Here is a 24,268-nt window from a genome sequence, read left to right as displayed (position 1 = left end):
CCCTGGGACATTTCAGGATCTCAGTAAGCTTCACTGGGTCACAGCCCCTTCCCCTAGCCACAAAGCTGCCCTTGATATAACAGCAGCCCTGCAACCACCCTGCAGAGACAAACTTCCATGGCTTTGTTTGCCCTCGCCCTCCAGCCTCAAAGAGGAAACAGGCACCTTGAAGACGAGAGAAAAACTGCCTACCCAAAACCATGGTCATGAACTTCTCCTCCACACCGACTTCCAGCAGTAGCGGCGGCATGTATGTTATCCCTGCAGCCAGGCAGACCTCCAGGCCGAACGTCAGGGAGTTGACCAGCAGGAGCTGGGTCTTGCTGGCCTGGGCTCTCTGAGCCATGCTGGCCTGCTGCCCTTACTGACAGCGAGCTGTGTCCCTGAAGCACTCCCAGGAATGTTCCGTGGCAGAGGTCTGGAGCTTCCCTTCATGGTCTGCCATACAGATGTTGCTTCCCATTTTTAGCAACAGTGAATGAAGTGTCTTTTCCTCTTCTTATTGCAGGATGCAGCCCCGGCAGTGTTGAGTCTGGGCGTGGGCAGGAAGGGATCCTGCTCCGGGCTTCCCTCTCTGCTCATATGCTGTGGTCTGAGAGAAGACAGGCATGTTAGGCACGGTGGGATTCAGGGCAGGGGAAAGGGCTAAAACCAGCTACCACACAGACAGTCCTCACCCCACCACGCCTGCAGGCAAGGGAGGATGAAGAGAGGACACGTGGGAGAGAGAGAGCGTTAAAAGACACCAACTACTTTGGCGCCAAGTTTCCCTCCCACGGCTTGTGACAAGCTAGACGGGCATCTGTCAGACCTGGTTTGGAAAAACCCAATCCTGCCTTCGGGCTAAGGGAACTCTAATGACCTCTGGAAGTCCTGTCAGGCCCATAGATGGGCAGTTGTAGCGGAGAGAGACAAAGGATTTAGGGTACCTTCTACCAGTGAAATCAAGAGCATCCTCTGAGGATCAGGGCTGCAGGCACTTGTCTGCAGTCACACAGGGTCATCTCTAGAAACCCACACCATTGCCTAATGACCTAGAGCGAGCTCCGTGCTGCTCCACAGGCTCCCTGGGAAAGTTTCACCCACATCCTGTCTCCAGCCCCAAAGAGAGGACACAGAGAACAGATGGTGCCTCCGTGGAGTTTCACAAACAAACCTGACCCACTTTAGTCTCCTCTAACAGCAAACGGCAACTACCTTACTCATTAGTCTGAGTCATTTATTTGCCCTGTAACGTGCTCCCTCTCTCCAGCCTTCTTCAGAGGGGAGAGGTCACCAAAGACAGGGGCTAAGCAGCTAAGGCAAGAGTAAGCAGATGCTTCATGGTAACCTGTTATGAGCCAGCCACTACGTAGCCTACAAATGTAAGAAATCCTGGGACAGCAACTACCTTTCTTAGATGTGGGCTCATTAGAGTGCCCAGCTGGCTGACAGCCTCGAGGTAGGAATTTCATCTGCAGCCCTCCAGCAGCACAAGCCTTGGTGCTAGAGGAAGCAGACTCAGGGGCCAAAAATAATTGAGTTGCCATCATTCTAGGCTAGATCTGGAAGGGAGATGTAATTCCCACTATCTGCTCGTCTGGGGTCTGGAGGGCTTACAGAGGAGAACTCATCCCAACGTAAGCCCCAAATATTAATTAAAAGACGTCTCACGTGTGCAGAGACAGAGAAAAAAAAAAAAAAAAACGGTTCTCAAAAAAAAAAGAAAAACCAAAACGGTTTCCCCCCCTTTTATCACGGTGACATCTCCAGCACGGGGAGGAAGCGGGAATCTGCCCACTTCCCCAGCTGCCTGAGAATTTCAGGTTGCAGCAGGGAGACTGAATTTCTTATCAGCTGGTAAGAGAAGACCCTTCTCTTCCCCCTTCCATGTTCTGGGAGGGCTTTAACAAAAAGTAAGTAAATCTCAGCATTACCCAGGGGCAATGCTCACGCGTAGCCAGAGATGAGAAGTTGTCAACAGTAAGTGAGTTGTAAATAGCATTGTAACAGATTATGAACACTTTTCTGTTTTAATTGCATTTTGTCCCAGAATCCATCAATTACTTTTAAAAAATTTATTCACAGAATACAGAGAGATGAATTGGCTCAGCTGGAAGGAAATACCAGCACTTGAACCATTGACCTGTAAGGACAGGGGCAGAGGGATGGAGAAGGGAGATCTGGGAGACTGCAAGGAGCCAGAAGGCAGGACTCACCTCCTCCCCACAGAGCGGTGGGTCCCCGTGAGCTGCTCGCCACAGCCAGCCCAGCCCGAGCGCGTGTATCCAGGAAAGGCTGCTCAAGTGGTTTGCAGGCAGAGGTGAAACTGAGCTGCAGGTACACAGGCGGGTTTGGTTCCAGGGCCCTCCCTGCCTCCTGATAACAGTCTGTTACTAGCAACGCAAACACACCGGCTCCTGGGCCCCCATCGCTGCCCCAGAGCAGCTCAGAAGGAGTCTCCAATTCTGGACTTGCATCAGAGCTTCACTCAAGCCCTGTCCTGGTGTTAATATTTGTCACCTTCCCTGGTTGACCTGCTGACACTTCACAAATAGAGATTTTGTACAGAGGATTATAATTTTCTTTTTAAAGACAATGAGATGTTCCTTGCAGTTTTGCACATAACAGTCTGTCTCTAAACATCAGTCCCAGCACCAAGATCAAAGACTTTGTTTAAACTGCTCATTTCTTCCAGAGCAATTTATCTGGCAAACTATACAGGAAGGTTGGTTTGAGTCCGGTGTTCTCCACCTTGGTCTTGATGTGGAAGGAATCAGTTAGGCAAACCGTCTCGTAGCTGAGAGACCCTGCCCTAACAGCAGCATTTACACATCACATCCAAGTAAGCTGGCACCAGGTCTGGCCAGCCCGGTGGGATCTGACATCTCATGATGTGGTTAGATGGGGTGGCTGGTCCAAAAAAGCTGCATGACAGCAGGTCATGCTCTCTGGCCTCAGTTTCGCTGAACTTCTATAATAGGGACAGTATTTGTTATTCCCTAGGAAGCGCAATGCTGAGCACCTTGACAAGGACAAAACCAACCCTCCCTCCTCCCCAAAAAGGGCCATACCGGCCCTTCTGTGCAAGGTTTCCTGCAGACAGAAGCAGAAGGTAGCCACATGTGGGGCTTTTTCACAGCTGCTTGCCAAACTGTCACACCACGGGGACATCATCTGCTGCTGAGGCTCTTTCTCTGCTCTTCCTCTCCTTCCCCAAGGAGAACTTAAAGCATCTTTAAGCCGGGGCTTCTGTTTTACTTTGAAACTTACAAACAAAACTTTTCCTTTCCTTTCTCTGCAGAGAAACAACAGATCAACTCTGAGAGGCTGGTTCACCTGGCATCAGGTAGGAGGGCGGGTCCAGGACAGCAGCAACGCAACACCCGGACAAAGGCAGCGTGGAGGGGAGAGGGCTCTGCCACCACCCGGACACGGCCACCTCTTCAGCAACACGACGGCAACTGAAGCAGAAAGGACTGCACCTCTGGGAGTTCTGGTGCCTCCTGCCTGATCTGTCCTCACTCAGGTCAGGGGAAGCCAGGCAGGCTGCCACTGCAAGGAGTAGCTCGCTCGCAGCATTAGCAGGGAGCAAGAAGGAGTGGGTGGGGCGGAGCCAGGCAAAGAGGCTGCTCAGAGTCTATTTCTCTAAAAGCAGTGGACCAGCAGATTTGTTCTCTGTTCACACGCTACAGAAAAAGTTTTGACAAACGTCTTCCTGAGCTCGATGGGGCACAGAGGGGCAGCTCGGCCCTGCTTGAAAAAACCCACCATCTGAATTTGAGAAAAGCGCCAGTGAGTTCACAACCACGCAGGCAGAAACCAGACTGAACTGGCCAGTGGCGTCAGATGCACGGACTCATTTACACAAAGCAACACCATTGCCAGTGAGACGCTGCCTTCCCCCTTCCCTTCTCTGTGCCGGTGCAGACGCTGCTCTGTGTGCCTTCACTAACAGACTCTGAAACATCTCCCTTTGCTTTCAGAAAAAACAAACCCCGAGACACCTGAAGAAGATGGACATATGGGGTGCTGACGGACACGCGTGAGCAAAGACTGAAAGAAGTCTCTCCTTCTCCCAATCTCCTCTTTCCAACATACGATCCTACAAGTAATCGCATCTGAACAGAGAGAGTGAAGACGGAGGTATGGACGCTTTAAAAATAAAATTTGGGTGTAATTATGTAGTAGAGAAGAACTCATTTAGCCCTCAGAAGAATCCATATCCTGCCACTCCATAATCCCTCCAGTCCCTCATATGGGTGCAGAAGGGACAACAGATGTTATTAAATGTAGCAGCAGCCTCTCTGAGTTATCAGGGTTGTGCACCCATGCTGCAGTTTGACAAACAGCTGCAGTAACGACCAGACAACAGAGAATGAGATTCATCGAGCACTTGAAACCTCCCAGGGCTCTGTAATAACCCGAGTGACGTCTCATATGGCAAAAAAAGTACCCCGCAAAAGCCTTTGCCTTCGGAAAAGGAAAAGCTTTCACTTTTTGAAGAAGGACCCGAGGCAGCGGGTAGTGGCCAGAGCTGAAGGCAAGAGATGCGTGGGGAGGTCAGGGTGACACGGACCCGCAGCATCCCTCCCCGTGGCATGGCAGGTTCGATGCACAGACCTGTTCCTGAAGGGCAGCAGAGAGAGGGGAGGGCAAAGGGTATTGCGAGCCGTTGGGTTTCCATTCATGACCACAACTTACATTTCCAACCTTCCAAGGGGCTCTTTATGAGTGTTATCAATTCCATGCTCCTTGGAAGCACTCTGGAAGAAAGGGTGGGAGCGACTGCTTAGGGAAGGGCTGTTCATATGGTGCCAGAGCCTTTCACAGCTATCAGTGTCCATTCACCGCAGCTGAATGGGAAATACACCATGGAGAATAGCTCTGGCAGGCTGCGCGGGACGCAATGCAAAACTCACCTGACCTCTCCTGACCCTCTCCCCTTCCCCCTCCTCTCCCGTATCTCCTTGACCCCTTTCACAGTGTGGGGAGAGGGTCATTAGGCAGGGATGAAAGAACATACATTTATTTAGTCTCCCTGAACTAAGTCAGCATTTCCTTTGAGCTCAGGGGCTTCATTATACCAGCCTCGGCAGCCTGGCTTAGGGAAAGAGCAGCAGCAGGCGGAAAACCCCCCAGAGGAGAACAAGGAAGACCTGCACACACCAGCCACTTTGAAATTCTCCCACAGCACAGCATCCAGCAGCCCGGACGCCAGGATATATTAGTCCAAGACAAATACTAGATGCTACAGATGCATCCAGAGTTATGGGAAGGATCCCCACAACTGCTCAGAAGACCTTCCATGCAGTTTGGTTCAGAGAGACATTTGAATCTGTCGGGATGAGGATTTTCCCTTTGGGGAGCTGTGCCACTGTTTTTATGGCCGCTTTATCCTTACCCCGCAACATGAACATCAAACAGGCAGCAGGGCAGTCCACAGGCTTCACTAACCTCGTGTTCCACAACCTGCTTCTTCCTTTAGCAGACAAAGGAACTGGTCCTGCCAGGAGGCTTTTTCCCAGGCTTTGGCTGCCAGAGGTCCCGTGCCCACCTGTCTGACCAGCAGAAAAGACACGGTAGCTAGTTCCAGCCCGTCCTCCTCCTCCTCTCACCCGTTACAAACAGGAACCGTCTGACTAAGTACGTCAGTGACTCGGCAGAGACCACGCTGACGTTTAGGGAGCGTGCAGCAGCTTCCAAAAGGCACAAGCGATGGCATGGCACAGGTGGTGGTGCTGGCAGGCGGCACCAGCCCTCCTGCGCTTGGCAAACATCACTGCCACGATAACCGACCTGGGGCGCTGTGCCTTCCGCAAGCAAGCAGGAGACGAGGCCGGGGGGGTTGAAATCTTGCCTTGCTGGTCGGTAGCTCAGCCCCATTTCCAGCAGAGACACTGCAAAAGACAACGGCACTGAAGGCCTGAGTTCAGCTGTGATGCGTTGAAAGACTGAGTGCCCCCAATAAATGTCCAATAGCAGAGCTCAGTTGCAGAGGGATCTTTAGACTGTGCTGAAGGAACTGCAATGGGACTGCTTGCGCCTGCCACACAGCAGAATCGCCCCGAAGCGGCCTTTTACCTGCTAAGGACCGGTATCTAATCACCCAATTTCATTAAGCCCACAGAAGCATTACACACTTTTAAACACACGCAGTGCAACCAAAGCAGCAGCATTTTTAGCCTCTGCTCTCAATGGCCTGACTCGTTTCTGGCCCCTCTTTCCAGAGTTGACATCACATCTGCTATAAACAACTCAAGACCTCCAGACAGTGTTAGCTGGCTCTACATCAGAGCCAGAGCTTTCGCTACCACATGACCCCAGCTCTTGCTTTTATTGATAAGAGAAGCCCCTGTTTCGGAGCGAGAGGTGAAACGAGAGACAATCTGGTTCTGCTTTTCATTTGTGCTCATTTTTGGTGTTTAAATACTGTGCCCATCACCCCAGCATTTGGTCCAAGGTAGCCTCTCCTCCCCACCCTCCTTCTTCTTCTTTCTTTAGTGCTTTTAGCAGAAGAATAAAAATGTAAATTTAACTGGAAAGGGAAAAAACAAGCCCCCTTCCAGGTGCCCCCCTCCTCTGCGCTGTGGTAATGACCACAGATTATATCCGGCCCCACGTGAGCAGGGCCCGTACTTCTCTCTCAGCGTATGGAGCCCACCCTGCTGAGCTGCTTTTTCTCTGCCTGGGACTGAGGCCTTCTGCTATGCCTCTCCTCAAACAGGCCCACAAAGGGGATTAAGGAGAGCCACTCAGCCCTGCAGGGTAATCCATCAAATTATCCCTTGTTGGCATTGCTGTGCTCTTCAGGGGAAAAAAAAAAAAAAAAAAAAAAAAGGCGTTCCAAAGGCTTTTAAAGGCACTGAAATTACACTTGAGCCTGAAACACTCCACCCAGCTGCTCTAGCCCACAGCACAATGGGTTGGTTGTAAAAGGGACATCAGGAAGCAGGGGGTGAGAAAAAAAAAAAAAAAAGAGAGACACTGATAAAAAGGGCAGCGGCCTCCCCGTGTCCGAAACTGCAACCGGTGTCTCAGAATCCCCCTCCCGCGATCCCGCAGCTCCCGGGACTCGACAGAAGAGCCACCCCCAATGTCTGACTGCACAGGAAGGCTCTGGGATGCAACTGCTGTGCCCAAAGCCATGGCCATGTCCTCAGCAGTGGCGAGGCTTGCCAAGGCAGAGTCTGTGCCAGCCATGGAGAAGGACCCAAGCCTCTCCTCAGGGAGCAGGGCCAGGGTTCAGCAGTGCCCCTGACTGCAGGTCGTAGCATAGTCCCCAGAGCCCTGCAGCTGGGCAGTCCTCCAAACCCCCTGCAGAACACCTAACGTGGGCAACAGGCTTCTCTAAGGCTCATGGCATCTTCATCGGTGCCCCACAGGCAAAGCAAAGCCAAAGACCATGCTCACCAAAACTCTGTGAATGTCTACTCGGGCCTTGAATCTGTGTTTTCTTCCTCTGCAACTTCTTAAATGAAACAATGGCACATGAACTTTTATGCTGGTCATCAGCACTCTACTTTGTGGTGTGAAGTCTTCCAGCCCTGCCTAAGCACTACCGTCACAGGTTCGCGTTACTGTCATCCTTGGGGAAAAATGAACACCGGGAGGAAAACGGGGAATGCAGATAGCATGAAGTAGATAAGTAGATGAAGCTGATGAAGATAGAGGCATAGATGAAGTAAGGCAACTACTGCAACAAACCAGAACTGGCAAAGAGAAGAGAAAACCAGTTGTGATGCAAAGAGAACTTATGGCTTACCCGCTGCAGGCTGTACAGGTCATCTTAGCACTGAAAACAGTGACACACAACTTCTGAGCTTTAATCGTCAGTGCTGAGTAGGAGAATCACCTCCCCACCTGTTACAAGGGATGGGAAGGCAGAAACCCCAGCTGCCTCATTGTGCCACTTTGCAATGGGCTGGGAAAATCGGAAGTGAAACTGGAATTTCTCGTTTCCAACCAAAGCACAAATGCTGCGTAACGGGATACCTGACTCCTCGGCAAGCCAATGCCATTAATTTGGCACCTCCTGCCTCTGGCACGCTGCAGCTCCAAGGCAGCGCTAGGACTCCTATCTCATGATAGAGCATCATTTATGGCTTTATTTGGAAAGTTGTGACAGTCATGGGGCCAGCTGAGTCTCAGGACCAGGCCTGGGGTGGATAGGACAGATCTGATGTATTAGCAAAAAACGGGCCAGAACAAAGGCCACGGTTAGTGCTGACGTGAGACTGCCCTCTGAGCAGGGGGTGCTCAGGTTTCTTCTTGCACAGGGTTAGTTTCTTGCTCTGCTACAGAGTAGAGAATGCATCGATTGGGAAGGACAGGCAGGAAAGTTGTTTGAGTGCTGAAGTGACAGCACTTGCTGAAAGCGCCCACTGTAGAGGCAGAGGGTAAATGGAAGCTAGTGCACTTCAGGCTCAGAGTAGAGGCGGGAATTTCTCTCCCCACTGGGCTCTCTTTTGCCTGTGTTTACGAGAGTAAAGTTCACTGAGTGCCAAACGAGGCAGAAAGACCTCTGATATTCCTGCAACGTGCCCTGGGCTACCTTGGGCAAACTGCCAGAGCAACTCGGGTAGGCACAGCGCTGGCTTTGCCAGGTAAGAGTCAGGCAAAGGGCTTATCGCCGGCACCATCCTGGGCCATTCTGTCTGTGCACTGGCGTGGGCTGACTAGCCATCGTTCCAGCCTTCAGCTAGCAGAGGGAATAACTCACAGTCCCTGCTCTTGCCCAAAAGGTTCCTACTCTGCTATCGACATTGGCTACAGATAGTGATGAAAGGGAGTATCTGGGGGCAGCACAAATGTAGACTGGGTTCACAGAAATCAAAGATGAAAGAGGCCCTGTTGAATCATCTTCCCTGGGGCTGCTGCAGGACTGCTGCCAACAGCACGTGCTCAAACGATTGATCCAGTCGGGATGCATGGATCTCGAGCACTGAGGATGCAAGAATTTCCCCTGAAACAATATCCATGGGCTAACAGATTTAGTATCTGGGAAGCGTCCTTCTTTTCTTGTAGTTATTCTCTCTGTAATTCCTGTACTCTCCTTTTTATATGCATGCTCAGACATCTCTCCAGGCTTCATTTAGCCATTCTCCTAAACCTAGCTTCAGTCAACTCTCATGAAAAGCCACCCTTCCAGGCCCATTAATTGCTGAGTCAGCCTTGGCCGTAGTACAGCAGCCTTTTGTTCCAGCACCGCTCTAGCTGCTCCCACCGCCCCTTGCGCACAGGAGTCATTTGTCATAAACATTCCCAAATGCACCTCTGGAGTCCAACAGCAACAGAACCCACACAAAGCCCTCCCTTGTCACGCCAAGAGCCAGTACCTGGTACGTGTAGGCTGCTGCCGCCTTGGAAAGCCACTGTCGTTTCCTTGTTCCTTTGTGCTCCATCTCTCTGTATTTATGGGCTGCTTCATGCCTCAGACCTACAAGGACGCTCTCTGTGACCAGAACGAGCCTTTGCTCTCTTTGCAGAGCTCCAAACAAAGTGAGATTTTTTTCCAGAATCCAGATAAAGATAGCACAGCAATCACGAGGCCAGGGAGAGCACTAATGGAGGACAACTACACAACAGCAGCATCAAGCTCATGTCTGCTAGATCAATGAAATGCTTTGGGCACCCTCTTACAAGAGAACGGGTATCACAGCCCCGGGCAGAGAGCAAAGAGCAGCATAGCATCCCTCATCAGTGGCAGGGTATAGCTCAACATTTCCAGACAAAGCATTGCTGATAGAAACCACGTAATATCACCATCGGGGAACGCCCACACAGGTTCCAGAGCAAAGGTAGAGGCTTTTGGTTACTGTGCAGGGAGGACAGAGAACAGAATAAATGCTCTTACTGTCCACTCTAAAACTGAAGAGCTAATACTGTCCACTGCTCCTGAATTAGAAAAAGGGAAGTGGGAGGAGATGGCAAAACAGCATTAGATTTGAGGTTTGACTACCACCGCAGCTTCTTTGATGAAGCAGGTCAGACCCCAACAGGAAAATGTGATCTGTGGATTTTATTGCATCCACCGCTTCACCAAAAAGTCTTAACCCATAAATCTAAACCAAGATTCGGGTGTTATGCACATCATTCCTGAAGCTGGCTCTAGCCTGCTCTGCACGAACATTAATGTCTTTTGAGTGTTGACAGTTAGCTTGCGTTTAAGTCACTGCACTCATTATATTTGCATTTTTCTTGAAGTCCTAGCTCCTGGAGACAAACCACCATGGAGAACTTCAGCTTCCGACAAAACGAAGGTAGAATAAAATCTGCTCCCTTCATTGACAAGAAAAACCTTAGACCTCAAAAACCAAATCCAGTGCCCACCATTGTTTTAAGTTTCTTTTTCCAAGTAAATCTCACTATTTTGCCAGAGGCCATCCTCACACCTCCTAAGTTGGCAATAATGAGGTATTTCTTTCTGAAATTAACTGCTGATTTTCATGTGTTGCTCAAACAAGGTTTCTCTAGACAGAGACAGGTCCTTGAGATCTAGTCTAGTAGCAGCTTCTGTTAGTATACGTACAGGCACGTGGAGAAAGAAAAACGGTTCAAAGCTGGAAATCAAGCACCTGCTTATTGCCGTGTGTGTTCCAGCTGCCCTCCAGCACTGAGATAAAGAAACCATTCGGACCACATTCCTACATTCTGCTTCTTGCTTTGCCAGACAATATTCACAGGGATCTGTTTCTCCTCTTATGCGGGCTGACAAAATGTTAAATAAATATTTTTTAACTGCACAAGGAATTGACATTTTAGGATATGAAAACAAGGAGGAAGGACACAAATTTGATGACCTCCAAGGAACAGCATGACTACAAATAAGAATATTAAAATGGTGACTTTACAGCTCTACTTAGTTGTGCTTTTTGAACAAGCAGGTCCATAGCTTAGCTAGTGAACACATAAGCGACTTTCTTCAGCTCTGTAATACCAGATCACGCTCAAATTCTTACAGCAGTGAGGAGCAACAGCAGCGCAAGGTGTAGCAAAGGTTTCAAGGGATAGGTGGGTTCAACACATTGTCAGCCTCAGATAACTGAAAAATACAAACATCAGGACATAGAATGGCAAAAAAATCATCCTCTGCTTTACTCTCTTCCTGTTCTTTTGTTTGTAGCGATGGCAAGATTTCCTTTATCTTATGCAGATCCATGCTTACGTGCAGTCTTCTATCAGCATACATATTTCTTGACTACCTAGCAAAGACTGCCTTAAAGCACAGGTTCCTCTGTGAGAGTCTCTGTCCTCTTTCTTAGCTGACACCAAGGGTTCCTGTTTTGATATGCGTAGCTTTGAGGGACAGCTGCTCATAAGATTCTCATGACTCACTTGCTCTACTCATAGTGCAGCCTCGATCATGAGTTTAACTGCACAGCTGACTAGGGTTCATTTTGATTAAAAGTAGCTGCCCTCCACCTCCTGCAGAAGACACAGAGCACGCTCATATGATGGAATTACTTACAACAGCACATGCGAATAGAGGAGATTTGCCAGATATAACTCTTCCTGGTCTCTGAGTATCCCTCCCTGTATCGTCCGGCGTTTACTTCTCTTTAGGTACAAGGCTTTACAGCTGCTACTGCCTGGTCAGCCCTGCCACTGCCTGCAGCTACTCTCTTCCCGTGCCTCTGGCCCTTTTGCTTCTGCTCTCTCATAGCTTTCAATCTCCACAACTTTCACACAATGGGTCGGGTGTTTCACTTTGATGTTGCCTTAGTCAAGATAAGAAGGTAGCAACATACACATTAAAGAAAACTCAAAGCAGTTCAACAACCAAAACAAGACACTTCTTGGTCAAACAGCTCCAACACAAAGAGAAGTGGAGGATAAACACAAACAGATGTTACTCACACCGCTTACAGCTCACCTGAAAAGCTCTATGATCCCACTGCGGCAAAAGTGGTATAAAACTCTGAAGAGACTGAAGTCAGAGGAGTGCGTTAGTACTGCACCCATTGCTGTGTATGAAATAGGCTTAAACTGCCCAAGAATATATAGACTCATAGAATGGCAGGGTTGGAAGGGACCTTTAGAGGTCATCCAGTCCAACCCTCCTGCAGAAGCAGGTTAACCTAGATCTGGTCACATAGGAATGTGTCCAGGCGGGTCTTGAAGACCTCCAAGGAAGGAGACTCCACAACCCCTCTGGGCAAATGATACAGTCATCGAGAAAAAAGACAAAGACCACCAGCAAATTATTTTGCAATGTCTGTAACGTGCTTTTTCTTGTCATATAAGCCAGCTCCTGGCACTGGTCTAGCCTGGTACCAGACCTAGCAGACTAACGGGCAGCTCGAATCACACCAACCACCAGCCATATCCAAGCAAAATCACAGAAATGCAGCAGGATCCTGAGGTTCTCGGTGACATCACCGTCTGCAGTACTCCTTAGAGAGGGAGCAGCTGGGCAACTGCCACAGGCATAACCTTCCATGCTGTTTTCATCAGTGTAAAACTATGGAAGCCAGAGATTGAGACTAAGATAATCTGTAGAACAGAAATAAGGCACATAAAGATTACTTTTACAGTGCATCTATGTTTACCTACCATTGCTTTTCTACATTCCTCAGAAGTAATTTGCAAACCCTAAGAGCTTCTTGGGGATCTAATACAAAAGGCTCTGGGTTAAGGTTTTCAGAGCGATACAGAAACTCTGCAGATAGGCTAATACTTCCAAAGAGGCTTTGCAAACAGACACACAAGGAAATCCATGCAGTGATGTTCGAAGAGCCGGTTTTGCCCCGTCACTTCATCATACAATGGATTTGATGTTTTCAGGACCACCTTTTTTGGCCCATACCCTAAACAAAGCTCCTCTCAGTAGCTTCATTACAGAACTACTTCTACAGATACCGTTTGTGGATTTTTAAGAGCGTGTACTCGCAATATCATCAGCCAAAGAGTCCAGCCGTTGCCCTAAACACTATATGGAGGTAAACGGTAGAGATGTATGACCAACGAGCCCTACCCCGCAGACACCACCGCCTGAGTGCTCCCGTGAAACAGAGTCTGGGGAAAAGGTTAGCGAGAATTCACGCTAGATATCCATCTTTTCTGGGGACTCTGACAAAGTGAAAGCAGACCAAAGGCTGTATTTTCTAACTCGGCGATTGGCCCAGTGATTTCAACCTCTCACGCTAAGACACCGTACCTCTCACTCCCAGACTGTGTTTTTGACTGTGCACCTTCAAACAGATGCTGTCGGTGAGTTCGTTTGCAGTGTGCTGCAGTATCTGCTATTACTCTACTACATTACAGCGATGGTAAACTGAACAGCCTCTAAGACCACTGTTTTGTTCACACTATCATCACCCTTGTCTCTAGGCAGCTTCTACACAAAGCCACATGGCTTGGGCCTTCTAGCAACAGCCTGATGTAGAGAAATGCCTTGAGGTTCTTGTACTTTAACTGGAACCTCTTCAAAAAGACAAGACTCTCTCACAAATGACACTGCACAGGATATGCATGTAACAAGCTGTAGGAGAATAAATCCACTAGCAGACAGCACAAGAAAAATCTCCCAACAAGAAGTTTCCTTCTCAATCCTGAGACTGGCTTATGCCCTGAAATACAGGGATTTATATCTCTTGTGAAGCTCTCATTCAATTTGCTATTAAATATGGAGATTCTTGCAATCCACATCAAATCTCTAACCCTTTTTTCAAATCCCGTAAGAACAAGCGCTCTTGGCTTCCACGACGTTTTGTGGTAATAAGTTCCAGAGTTCAAGGCACTGCCTGGAATCCAGGCATGGAGCTGGGAATCTGGTGTTCCCTGCTCCACCACCACAGCCACTCCCCGCTGAAAGGATGGGTAGCAGCTCTGGATGATGAAAGAAAGACCAGGTAGTGTCACACATTAAAAAAAAAAAAAAAATGCAGGCAAGGTGAATAACAGAGGACGCTTAAAGGCAAGGATGGGACACATTTTTCAGGAGTGCCCGCATGACGCCAATGCCCAGGTCATTTGGGTACTTTTGAAGTTATGTCCTGATTCTACAAATTTCCAGTTATTCTCATGTTACACACACAAACACCGGTGTCTTGACCCACACCTAAAGCGAGAACGAGGCCAGAACTGTTTAAGCTTGGCCACTTTCTCTGTGCTGCTCACAGTTCTGACAGATCTAAAGTGAGGATCAGGAAAGCTGTTGCTGATACCTTTCCATTCCATTTTTTTTAATAGCTTTTTTAAAAAACACATGCATTAAAATGAAGCCTCCTTTCCAAGTCTGGCCATCAACAGCACAGAAGTCCTAGTTTACTCTAGAGTGCTTGGCTTATTCTCTTCCTCTTCAAGCTGTCACCCACAGAAAGATAAACTAAGTCTTTTAGTTTACTATACATAATGAAGGCATTTTACCACCGAAGTCTGGGGTCGTGCCAAAGTCAGTAATCTATGGAATATCTCAATCACGACATTTAGGTACCACTTTTAAGGAGACTGCCTCCCCAGACTCATGCTATAGCTGACGGCGGAGAGACAACCTGGCAGCAAATCTAAGCACGGCCGACAATCAGGTGCAATGAAAACTTTCCTCGGACAGGTACTGGCTTCCTTGGATTGTTAAGGAGTCACTAACCTGTCTCCACAGGTCTTCAGGATTTTTGGAAGTCCACAGTCGCATCGTGCTTCCAAAACTCTTTTCCCATTCGATAATCTTTAAAACGAACTCTATCTCGGTAGTTGCCTCTGAAACAATAAAAAAGTATGGAAAAAACTTGTGCTACATCCACGTTCAGAAGGCTCTGGAGGACGCTCAGCAGCTCTACCTGCAGCCCTGTTACGCGACGGGGTTTTTTGGCTCTCCCGCTGCAAAGCCGGTGCCGAATCGCTGGGAGCATCAGCAGGACTGAAGGTGAGTCTGCAACAGCCTGGTCGGAGCAGAACGATAGTCGCCGTCCGGGAAGCGGCGGAGCAGCTCTCTCTTTCCTCCTGCAAGAACAAGTGCTGCTCTGACTCCCCCGAGCCACGACGCCAGCTTCTCCCGCCCCCCCACCGAAGCCGTCAGCGGGGGCACCCGCTCCAGCCCTCCCACCCGGCACCGCAAACTTCAGCAGCTGCGTCCCCGCCCGCTGCCGCTGACGGCGGGGCGCGGAGCCCTCACCCTACCTCGGCGGCGGCCAGGACTCAAGCCGGCGCCCGCGCCTCCGCTCGCCTGGGCAGGTTGGGACCCGGCAAGGGAGCATGCGCTGCCACGGGCGGAGCGGGGCCGCCGGGGCGGGAGGGAAGGGCTCCCCAGACCGTGGGGAAAGCGCCCCGGGACGGGACGGAGGGGGAAGAGCTCCAGCGGAACGGACCGCTCTCTTCCCCTCTGTCTTCCGCCGGGGAGAACAGCCCCGACCCCCGGAGCATCGCCATGGGAAGCGGCCGCCCGGGCACCGTCCCCATCACCGTGTCTCGCCGCTGCCCGGACGGGTCATTGCACTCCAACTCGCCTTTTAAAAAAGACCCGCCTTTGTTGTTGTTGTTACCTAGTTAGTTGATTTTTTTTTTTTTCCTTATCCCTTTTTCGGCTCGACCATTAGCCACAGGACGAATAGTTCCTGAGCTTGTTTGCTTTTACTCTTCTATTCATTACTTGTAATTGCTCAGAGCGTAGGGAAATGGATTCCGTGCTGTGGGAAGCTTGTGACCTGGCCCCTGGACATTATTCATGGTAGATGACTGCTTAATGGCATGCGGGGTGTGTGCCTCTGAGGGCTAGAGACGGTATATATGCTTGTACAGAGAAATCTCGACATCATATCAGTATCTAACTTGTGCGACAACATCTGAACAAAACCAGGAGTTGTGGAAAAACGAGCGCTCTTATTCACACCTACAGCCCTCGAGCTGAGAACCCTCAGAAAGAATAGCCTGCCTTAAACATCTGCATCAACAAGTATTCTTTTTGTATGTGTGCATGCTCAAGAGCAGAGGACAGGAAAAATGAGAAAAGGATGCAGTTGACAAAAACAGCTGTTCTTAGTGTCTGCAAATGGTCGCGCTAGTTCTTCAGTGAGTGGGTCATCAAAAGATTTGTACTATTTAAAGCTTTGTCTCTCTATTCTTCAATGTATTAATCCAGCTCTACTAGTTTCAGATGTGTTATAAAGATCTAGTTATTTTTAATCTTTGCAAGGGTCCCTCCTTTGAGGAACGTTGTACCTCTCAAGGTCAAAAATCCCATTTCCACATCACATTTCAGCTGGGATCAGCAGGATAGTCTTGTTTTCACTGTCAGCAGCTGTTCCCTCCCAAAGTTTGCTGAAAGGACTCACCCCCCATGGAAAAAGCACAGAAGCACCTGGATTTGCTTTCACTTGAACTGATGAGAACTCTCTTTGGGGTGGCTGACAAGGAGAACTGACACTGCTGTTTCCTGGGGGGAAAAAAAAAAGAAATGAACAAACAAACAGAAACCAAACTAAAAAAGGAACCCCCAAAACCACAACAACAAAACCCCTAATGACAAAAAGTACTGAAAAGCTAGGCTATGACTTAAACTGGTAAAGTGACAGAGTCCAAGTTTGGGTGGGGAGAACTGCCCGTTTTCTACTCTGAGAAGTTCACAAGCAATTAAGTAGTTATTAGTGCTGGGGTTTTTTTTGTTCTCTTTGCAGTGGAGTGTCCGACTCTCACTAGGCGATTCTCAAATGCTATGCCTACACTGAGCTGGAGGAGCTCAGCACAGTAAGGCTCGGGGGTTAGACTGACAGCATGAGCTTGAGTTTCCCATCTTCTGTTCCCAGCTCTGACTCACTGTGTGACCATGGTTCAGGCACAAGCAGACAGTTTTAAAAAGGAACTGCAGGCTGCGGTGGTGGATAACCCATGGCTGTCACTACGATGTGGCTCTGCCACTGACTACCTTGGTGTGCTGGTCATGCACTGCCTCAAAAGGCAGAAGATCCTGCAAAGACTTGCAAAACAGCAGCTTCACATGTCATCTACGCTAACTACAGGAGACGGGGCAGGTCATAGAAAGGCTTGCTTGTTATTCTCAAAAGTCATGAGATAGATTGTTTACAGTTCTGTACCAGTACAAGAGAGAAATACTTCCTGGAGATGGACTGGGTTTGTTCAGAGGTGGTGGTCCACGGCAGAGGCAAGGGAACTTGCACCGTTAACAGGCAGATGACATTTTCTAGATTTATCAGACAGAAAGAGGCTTTAACTACAACTAACAGAGCAGATGAGGACTAGCAATTCTCTGCTACACCAAATACCAGTTCATTCATGCTTCACTTCAATTCCTAGTGCATATGAGCAATGCCCTTCAACTGAGGCACTATAAAAGCGAGGCATTGCTCAAACATTTTAGCTTTCCCATCTCTCATTTTCTCTTCAATAAAGCAGCGACAACAATATTTACGCACTCTGACAAGCACTTGGCAACTTGGTGATAAAGGCTCCAGTTGGTGCAATGTATCTTTACTGCAATAATTTCTTCGAATTCCAGACAGATGCTCTGCCCCTGCATGGAAAGCATTTGTGGGTTGGAGCTGCTGGTGGACATGGCTCCAGTTCCTCCCTCTTCAACAAGGCACTTTCACCCTTAGTTGAAAGCACACCTTCATTTCACCTGGCTTCTGCTGTATGGGACGAGCTCCATGCTGTATTGCTGCATCTTGCACTAGTTCCGGATACAAGGAGCGCAGTGCGAACCCTGAGCTCTTCTACATGGTTTTATTTGCATAGCTTTTGTCCCTTCCTCTCCACAACACCACCGCTTTCATTTACTACCCTCTGCTCGTGTCAGTTAAATTCTTTGGGACGAGGCTATGCTTTTTTTCCTAAGCTGACAGCCTGCGCAAGTCCTGCGTAGATAAAAAAAGAAACAAAAATTACTCTTCTCTGGAGGAACAAGCCCTGGAAGTTACAGCCAAAGGTACATGTAAGAGAGACTAAAGGGATGGCACATTAGGGACAGCACTCGTATAGCTGTGAGCCAGCGCAAATTTGAGTTTCACGGTGCCGAACACAGCAGGGGAACCTGCAAGGGCAGCTTTTCCCCTGCACTCCCTCTCCCCAGCCAATGCACCTCTGCAGCGTTTAAGTGCCTATTTCCAAGAAAACAATGCCTACAAAGCCCGAGATGAGGTCATCTGCTGTCATTTCATAAACCACTAGAGGGAAAGGTGGCATACGTCACTGTGAGAGGTAAATATACAGCTATGAACACACAGAACTTCCACTCTTCCCTGCTCAGGTCCTCCTTCCTTCGGCTACAGATTTACAAATCTCACATCTACCAGAAGACTAGCCACAGCTGAGTAAGAACCAAAAGATGAGGCACATCCTAAGCCCTCTTATGTGCTCCTGTAACTCATCCACCAACCAACCAAGGATTTCAGAGCACGTCATACATTTTTGTTGTTGCAGGACTCCATGCTGACAGCTATTGAGGATCCCAGACCTTGTTGCCAGAAGCACTTTGGCAAGGGCCCAGCGAGATCTGTGTGATCGGCAACTCTGACAACTTGAGTACTGAAACATGGCAAGAAGAGCCTGACGTTGTTTATAGTTCTGAGTTCAGCAGATCTAGTCGTGGGCGTACAAACGGACCTAATAATTTTGCCAAAGTAGGACTAAAAGGTTCAGAAAATTGCAGGATTCAACCATCATGAGAATCTGCAAACTAGTTTAATTTATCAAAAGGGGGAAATACAGTGTCAACTGCATCTCAGCTGGTCATGCTTGATTAGATCATACTATAGATTTGTTCTAGCCTTATCTAAATATCACGTACGTAGCCAAGTGAGGCCCATGGTATCGGTTAGAATATTGACAGGGGTTAGGCAGCATCACAGCTGGCAAATAAAACAAAGAGCCAGAGGACAAGAGACCATCTCGGCTTTATCCTGAGTCCAAGGTACACTGTGGCAGCTCAGCCTCTTCTGCTGCACCTACACAGAGACAGCGAATGATCCTGATGTCCTCCACAGATCTGAGTCTCGCTGCGCAGAGGGATTTCATGGAAGCCACAACAGACCCAGATTGGCCATAGGTAGATTTAAGTCCATTTTATGCTTAATCACAGAAACCTCGTGTCCTGAACTTGATTGCAGATTGTCTGCTGACTCATAATGCAAGCCGTTCACTCACTGTAAACTAAGAATATAAACCCAGCATCCCCACCCGAGGAGGTTAGGAGAGACTATTTACAGAGCATTCAGATACCAAGATGGAAAAGTGTTAGAGAAATGCAAAGTAGAAACATACTCTGGTGGTGCTTAGTACAGTTGTCTCCAGAGCAAAGGTGGGAATTCATGCTGGACACTCAGGGCTTTTAGATGGATCTTTCCTGACAAGCTGGACAGTCCCAGAGCTCTCCTGCCAGTCCGTGAGTGATGCTGCCAGAAGATGGACTTTGTATAATTGTGCCTAATGCACCTTTAAAGAGAAAAAGTCACCAGAACAAACAAGAGCAGGCTGTTTATAGAGTATGGGCTGTTTATATGGGAGGTAGACAGAACAGGCGGCTGCACTTCAGGGCTTATCTTTGCTCTCTTTCTAAACAGGAAATGCATTTTTGTATCGAGCATTTCAGAAGCCACCCGGCTAAAACTTTCAGAAGGTGGGCTGCCAAAAAAGAGCATTTCAACTTCCTCACGACACCTGAGACACGCTGGGTGAATACCCAGAAGAGCAGAGGTATCGCCTCCAACCACGAGAGGAAGGTGGCAAGGCCAGGAGAGAACGTTCTGCCCTCCAACCCATCAACTGTAAGAAAATGGAGAGGCATAAGTAGAGCTACTAGATAAGTTCCTGTGCGTGCAAAAACTGTCAGAGTCAGCAGAACTGAGGGCAGGGGAAGGAACTATAGGAAGTGCATTTTCCATGGTAGTAGGGGTTCCTTGGTAGAGGCATTACCTCTGGCTGGAGTAGTGCCAGGCTGGAAGGTGCCTACTCCTGAAGCCTCAAAAGAACCGCACACTTCTTGCTTGCTCTCTGATAGCAAACCAAAGCTGTCCCATCCCACAGGTTTCCAGTCTCCTTACTCAGTGCCAGCATCTCCAACTAATGGTGCAATCAGCTGGTTTTCTCTGTGTAAGACTGCAGGTAGGATACTGTATCAGCACTACACTGGCTTTGCACGATTTTTATTTTGCCTAATTTTGCCCTAAATTTTGCAATATTTAGTCTCAAATAGATTCAGCACTGGGGTCATGGACTCAGCAGGGTTAAGTTTCTTGTCAGGTGCCTCTTTTTATTTTTTAAAAGATCCCTTATCTTTTGGTTGCAGGGAAATGGTTGGAAACACGATTGGCCGTCGACTGCCAAAACTAGAAGGCAATTAATTTCTTTTTTTAAATTGGGAGTTTCAAGACTTAAACAGTCCTATGATCTCTGAGAATCCTCAAAGACCATCTCAGACTGGAAGGGACGGATTTGGTTAGACAGATATTCTTGTTTGATAGGGAGATGGGGTCACTGTGTCCCACTTACTGGATTCCAAGGCCTTTGCAGCCAAGCAAACAAACTCACACCTTCGTCAGAATCCTTATTGACACTGGAAGGGCTCTGGCTGCTTGCCACTCAGCGCCAACATTGCTAACTCTGCAGGCGATGCAGAAAGAAAGAAACTGTCAGTGAAACCGTGTGTGCACAAGTGTTGCTAAACAGGATTTGAAATCCAAGCATGTCTGCTGTATTTACAGAGCACAGGACAAACAGTTTAGCGTTCCCCCTGCTGCTCCCTGGGCTGCATTCTTAACCTCTGCCTCTTCTACACAGCATCACGTGCACCGTTGCCTTCCCTTTCTGAGCTGTGCCACCTGCCAAGCAAGTTGTGTTTGCCTCTTGCCCTGCCAGGAGAACACTACAGAACTGGGCAGGGAGAGATGCCCTTGCTACAAACGTACGAGGAGAAAGAGTAGAACAAAACAATAGCGGCACAAAATCCAAACAGCTTCACTGAGGGGAACTTAGAGAGGAACTTAACAATGCTCTGCTGAATCCTCTTCCCCCACCACCACTGCTTTGCTTTTTTAGTTTCTGCCGTCACCTCTGGCGTGCAGGTACAGCGATTTCCTCTGTGCAAAGAGGAAGCACAGCTCTGCTTCAGTCTCCTGCCTGACAGTAGCCAGACTCGAGGAGTGGAGACTCCAGCTCTCTGAACCTCTGGCTACTGCAAGCTTTACTCCTTAGCCATGCACAGCTGTGTCCCCTCCACACCCAGCCGCTGGCCACAGTGAGCTCTTTAATGCTCTGCACCCAAGGACAGTCAGGTGCCATTTGGCAAGGCCACTGTAAAGATGAGGACCTCTTTGAACCACCTTGCTCCACAGCCTACAGTGCATCTCTGATCCACCCTGCCTCTCCTCCCCTACTACATCACTCCTCACCCACACCAGTCCTATAAAAGAGGCCGAGAAGGATGTCCCGGCCAGTGCCTTCAGCAGCAGCCCAGTAAATGACAGGTTAGGAAGGGTCCCACTCTGATGTAGCTCAAGCTTTCCCCACCAGAGTGTTAGGTAATTGCTCTCATCCTGCTTGCTTCCATCCCACTCTTACCCTAAGGGGGTAAATTTTATCTCATACGGCCCAGAGTCACTTTGCCACGTGGTAAAGCAGATAGCTCTGGTGTCCGTTTACAACTGCCAGCTCAAAGGATAAGATTAGAGGGTCTTCCTTGTGAAACAGCCGATTTTGATTCAAGTCTGGTTAGAGAAAGCTGCCTATGGATTGAGCTCATTCCCATCCAATATGTTTGGTACCTGCAGCTTAAAGCTACTCTCTGCCTTGTCACTCTTTAGTTCTGCTAAGCTAGAGTCAAAGCAATGGATTTCTTTCTGGCTCAGGTGCCAAGGAAACTGGCAGCTCCCGTTCAGTCTCCAAGCCATTCCCTGCAACGCATTTGCTTAGCCACTCGCAAATGATGCACTCCATGAGCCATGCGGTCAGTTTCCCAGGGCAGCATCAGCAAAAAGTGTGACCACAGGGCTCCGGGACGTTAGGTGGATAACAGATGAAACCAAGGGTCCTGGTCTGCAAGAAGCGAATGACCTCGACTGAACAATAACTTACTAATACAAGTCTCTCTTGAACAAGGTCAACTAGATGAAAGAGCAGGTCTTGCCATTTGTTCCTATTGGAGGCCATCTTATTTCTGTAATGAAATTCTACTTATTTACAAAGAGCCATAAAAAAAATCCAGTTCCTTGGATAAAGCAGGGCCTAAACAGCCTATGAGAAATATCTTGATTGATTACAAAGCCTTTCTCTGGGCAGTACCTAACGCCATAGTATTTGGCTCACACCGGAGGTGTCTCAAGACTTCTTCTAACAGTGCCTTACTCATTTTTTTTGTCATCCTGGCTTCTCTCACAAAGCCACGGCTCCTCCAGTCCGTGTCCTTAGCTTCTGCATCCACGAGCTCTGATGCTTGCATGAAAATTCCCAGCTTTGCCAGAGAGTTTAGTGCAGAATGGGAGTCAGTTCTTTCAGAGTAATCTTTAGCTCCATCACAGGCTTGCGCACCGCTGCAGATGTCCTAACACAAAACCCAAAGGTGGTCCTTACATCGGAGTATAGGACGGGATAGGACAGATGAGCATAAAACAAGAAGGGGCCAAGTTAATTACCTCGTATCCCAAGAACAGTTTGGGCTGTGGTCTCAATACACAGTTTATATTGGACAATTGGGCCTCCTGTGTGGCACGAGGTCTCCGGCTGCGTTGTGGGATCTCTGAAGAGGAATCATTGCTGGGAATGAAGCACTGGGGGCCCCTCAGGGCTGGAGCTAGAGTCTACATTGAGACACACTGCTCATCTCTCGCCCTGTGAGGTAGCAGGAGTCTGTCAAGGCAAGCAGTCACAGCCAGGAAGGAGGAAGGTCAGCAATCTGAAGGAGGAGAAACTTATTTTGAATGGAAGTGCACCATAAAGCAAAGCCCCTAACGTCGTCAGAACTATCTTCAGTTTCTAAACGCACAGCCCTCAAATCTCTGATTTCCAGCCTCCTCTGAAGCCTTTCAAAATCTCTAGGCTCACGTTGTGACACACAGGCTGGGAGGAAGAATTGCCTCCCCTGGAGAGGAACGAGTATCTTCTAGCCAAGAAAGTCCAATGTCTAAATGAAACATACCACGTTCAGATGGCACTTACACAGCTCATCACTGCAGATTGACCAGCGACACCCCGTTTGCCACCGCAGCAGCCCCAGGGACATCCCATATGCAGCACACCATGCGCCGATGCAAACGGTCACGAGCCCGGGCGCTCGCCTGCAGTCCGCCATATGAACAAGTCCTGAGCTCCCAACCTGATAGAGCTGTAGGAAATTCTACATGTCTACATATCCATTTCGCAGTCTAAACAGAGATTGAGCTCCATCTGTGACGTGATACTGCCAGAATGAAAAGATTTCCAGGAGTATTTGCTCCAGCAGCTCTGCTGTCAACAGCAGTAATAAAGCAGAGAACTGCCACGGTTCACAATTATTGGACGAATTTCAGGACACCTGAAACAGAAAAGAACTATGAAATATTTAAAAGAAACACAGAAACCACCCCAGCGAAATTTACCGAAAAAGAAATTTGTCAAACGAGTTGATAAAAAAATAATTACCTGTGAATCTTTCCTAGATTAAAACTTCCCTTTTCTTGACTATTTTATGATATAATTGATAGGCAGATCTTTGCTTCAGGTAAACAACACACACTCTGTTTAAAGCACACAGTGCAAATATTTCCCAGCGTGTTTATTCTGAAATACTTGTACTGTACAGCCAGGAAGTGACTGCAGAAGAAAGACACCCAAGCTTTGCTCCCTTCCCAAGTACTGGTTGGAAGCAGCTGTTAGATAAGCTGCATCTTTGCTGGATGATGGATCTTGCCCTTAGAGGAACTGAGATACTAGAGGCGGAGAAGAAAGAGGCCATATATCTGACAGCAAAGAAACATGTGAGTGACCTCATAGGACTGAGGGAAGCATGATTTTATTTCACTCATTTTTAAAAGAAAAAAAAAAAAAAAAGGATCATCGAAAGAATGATAAGACAGTTTCCCATTCAAATCCCACAGTGACGGAAGAGGGCAAGCACAACTCATTTGCTTATCGTCATCCCAGGTTTCTCTGTCTTCAGAGGTCTTCCTTTTCTCTCCCTTTAATCTCTCTAAAAGTTATTTTTGTGTGTCTAGAATTGTTATCGCTATGCGCAGCCTGTCAGGAAGGACAGGCTCTAGAACCAGGCAAAGCATCTTTGCTTCTGCTATTCTCAAACAAAATAAAAAATATGAACAGTGAGCGTTTGGTAACTTTGTGATTAAATCACTTCCTAATCAGCCTCACC

At 48.4% G+C, this 24,268-nt stretch overlaps 1 protein-coding gene across 10 annotated transcripts in view; it reads right to left on the bottom strand.

Annotated features, from left to right (window-relative positions):
* SLC45A3 (solute carrier family 45 member 3) overlaps positions 1–23,824 on the bottom strand; it is a 32,251-nt gene extending 8,427 nt beyond the window's left edge. For 2 of the 10 annotated variants that reach the window (XR_009820271.1, XM_062013631.1), the window contains exons 1-7: positions 23,545–23,824; positions 23,083–23,437; positions 22,273–22,819; positions 16,251–16,351; positions 14,760–14,922; positions 14,570–14,679; positions 193–592 (exon numbers count right to left, since the gene is read on the bottom strand). Coding sequence is in view for 9 of the 10 variants with exons in the window: in XM_062013631.1 (XP_061869615.1) it covers positions 193–346 (154 nt within the window). In the remaining variant the exon portion in view is untranslated. Of the gene's footprint in view, positions 1–192; positions 593–2,198; positions 2,363–14,569; positions 14,680–14,759; positions 14,923–15,099; positions 15,154–16,250; positions 16,352–19,194; positions 19,211–21,692; positions 23,438–23,544 lie in introns of those variants that run through there. The other 8 variants (XM_062013634.1, XM_062013632.1, XM_062013635.1 and 5 more) reach the window with 8 other exon arrangements.
* Between the last annotated feature and the right edge of the window lie 444 nt (positions 23,825–24,268).

This window comes from Colius striatus, chromosome 22 (genome assembly GCF_028858725.1).
Source record: "Colius striatus isolate bColStr4 chromosome 22, bColStr4.1.hap1, whole genome shotgun sequence".
NCBI classification, from domain to species: domain Eukaryota; kingdom Metazoa; phylum Chordata; class Aves; order Coliiformes; family Coliidae; genus Colius; species Colius striatus.
This window is presented reverse-complemented; position numbering and strand designations above follow the sequence as displayed.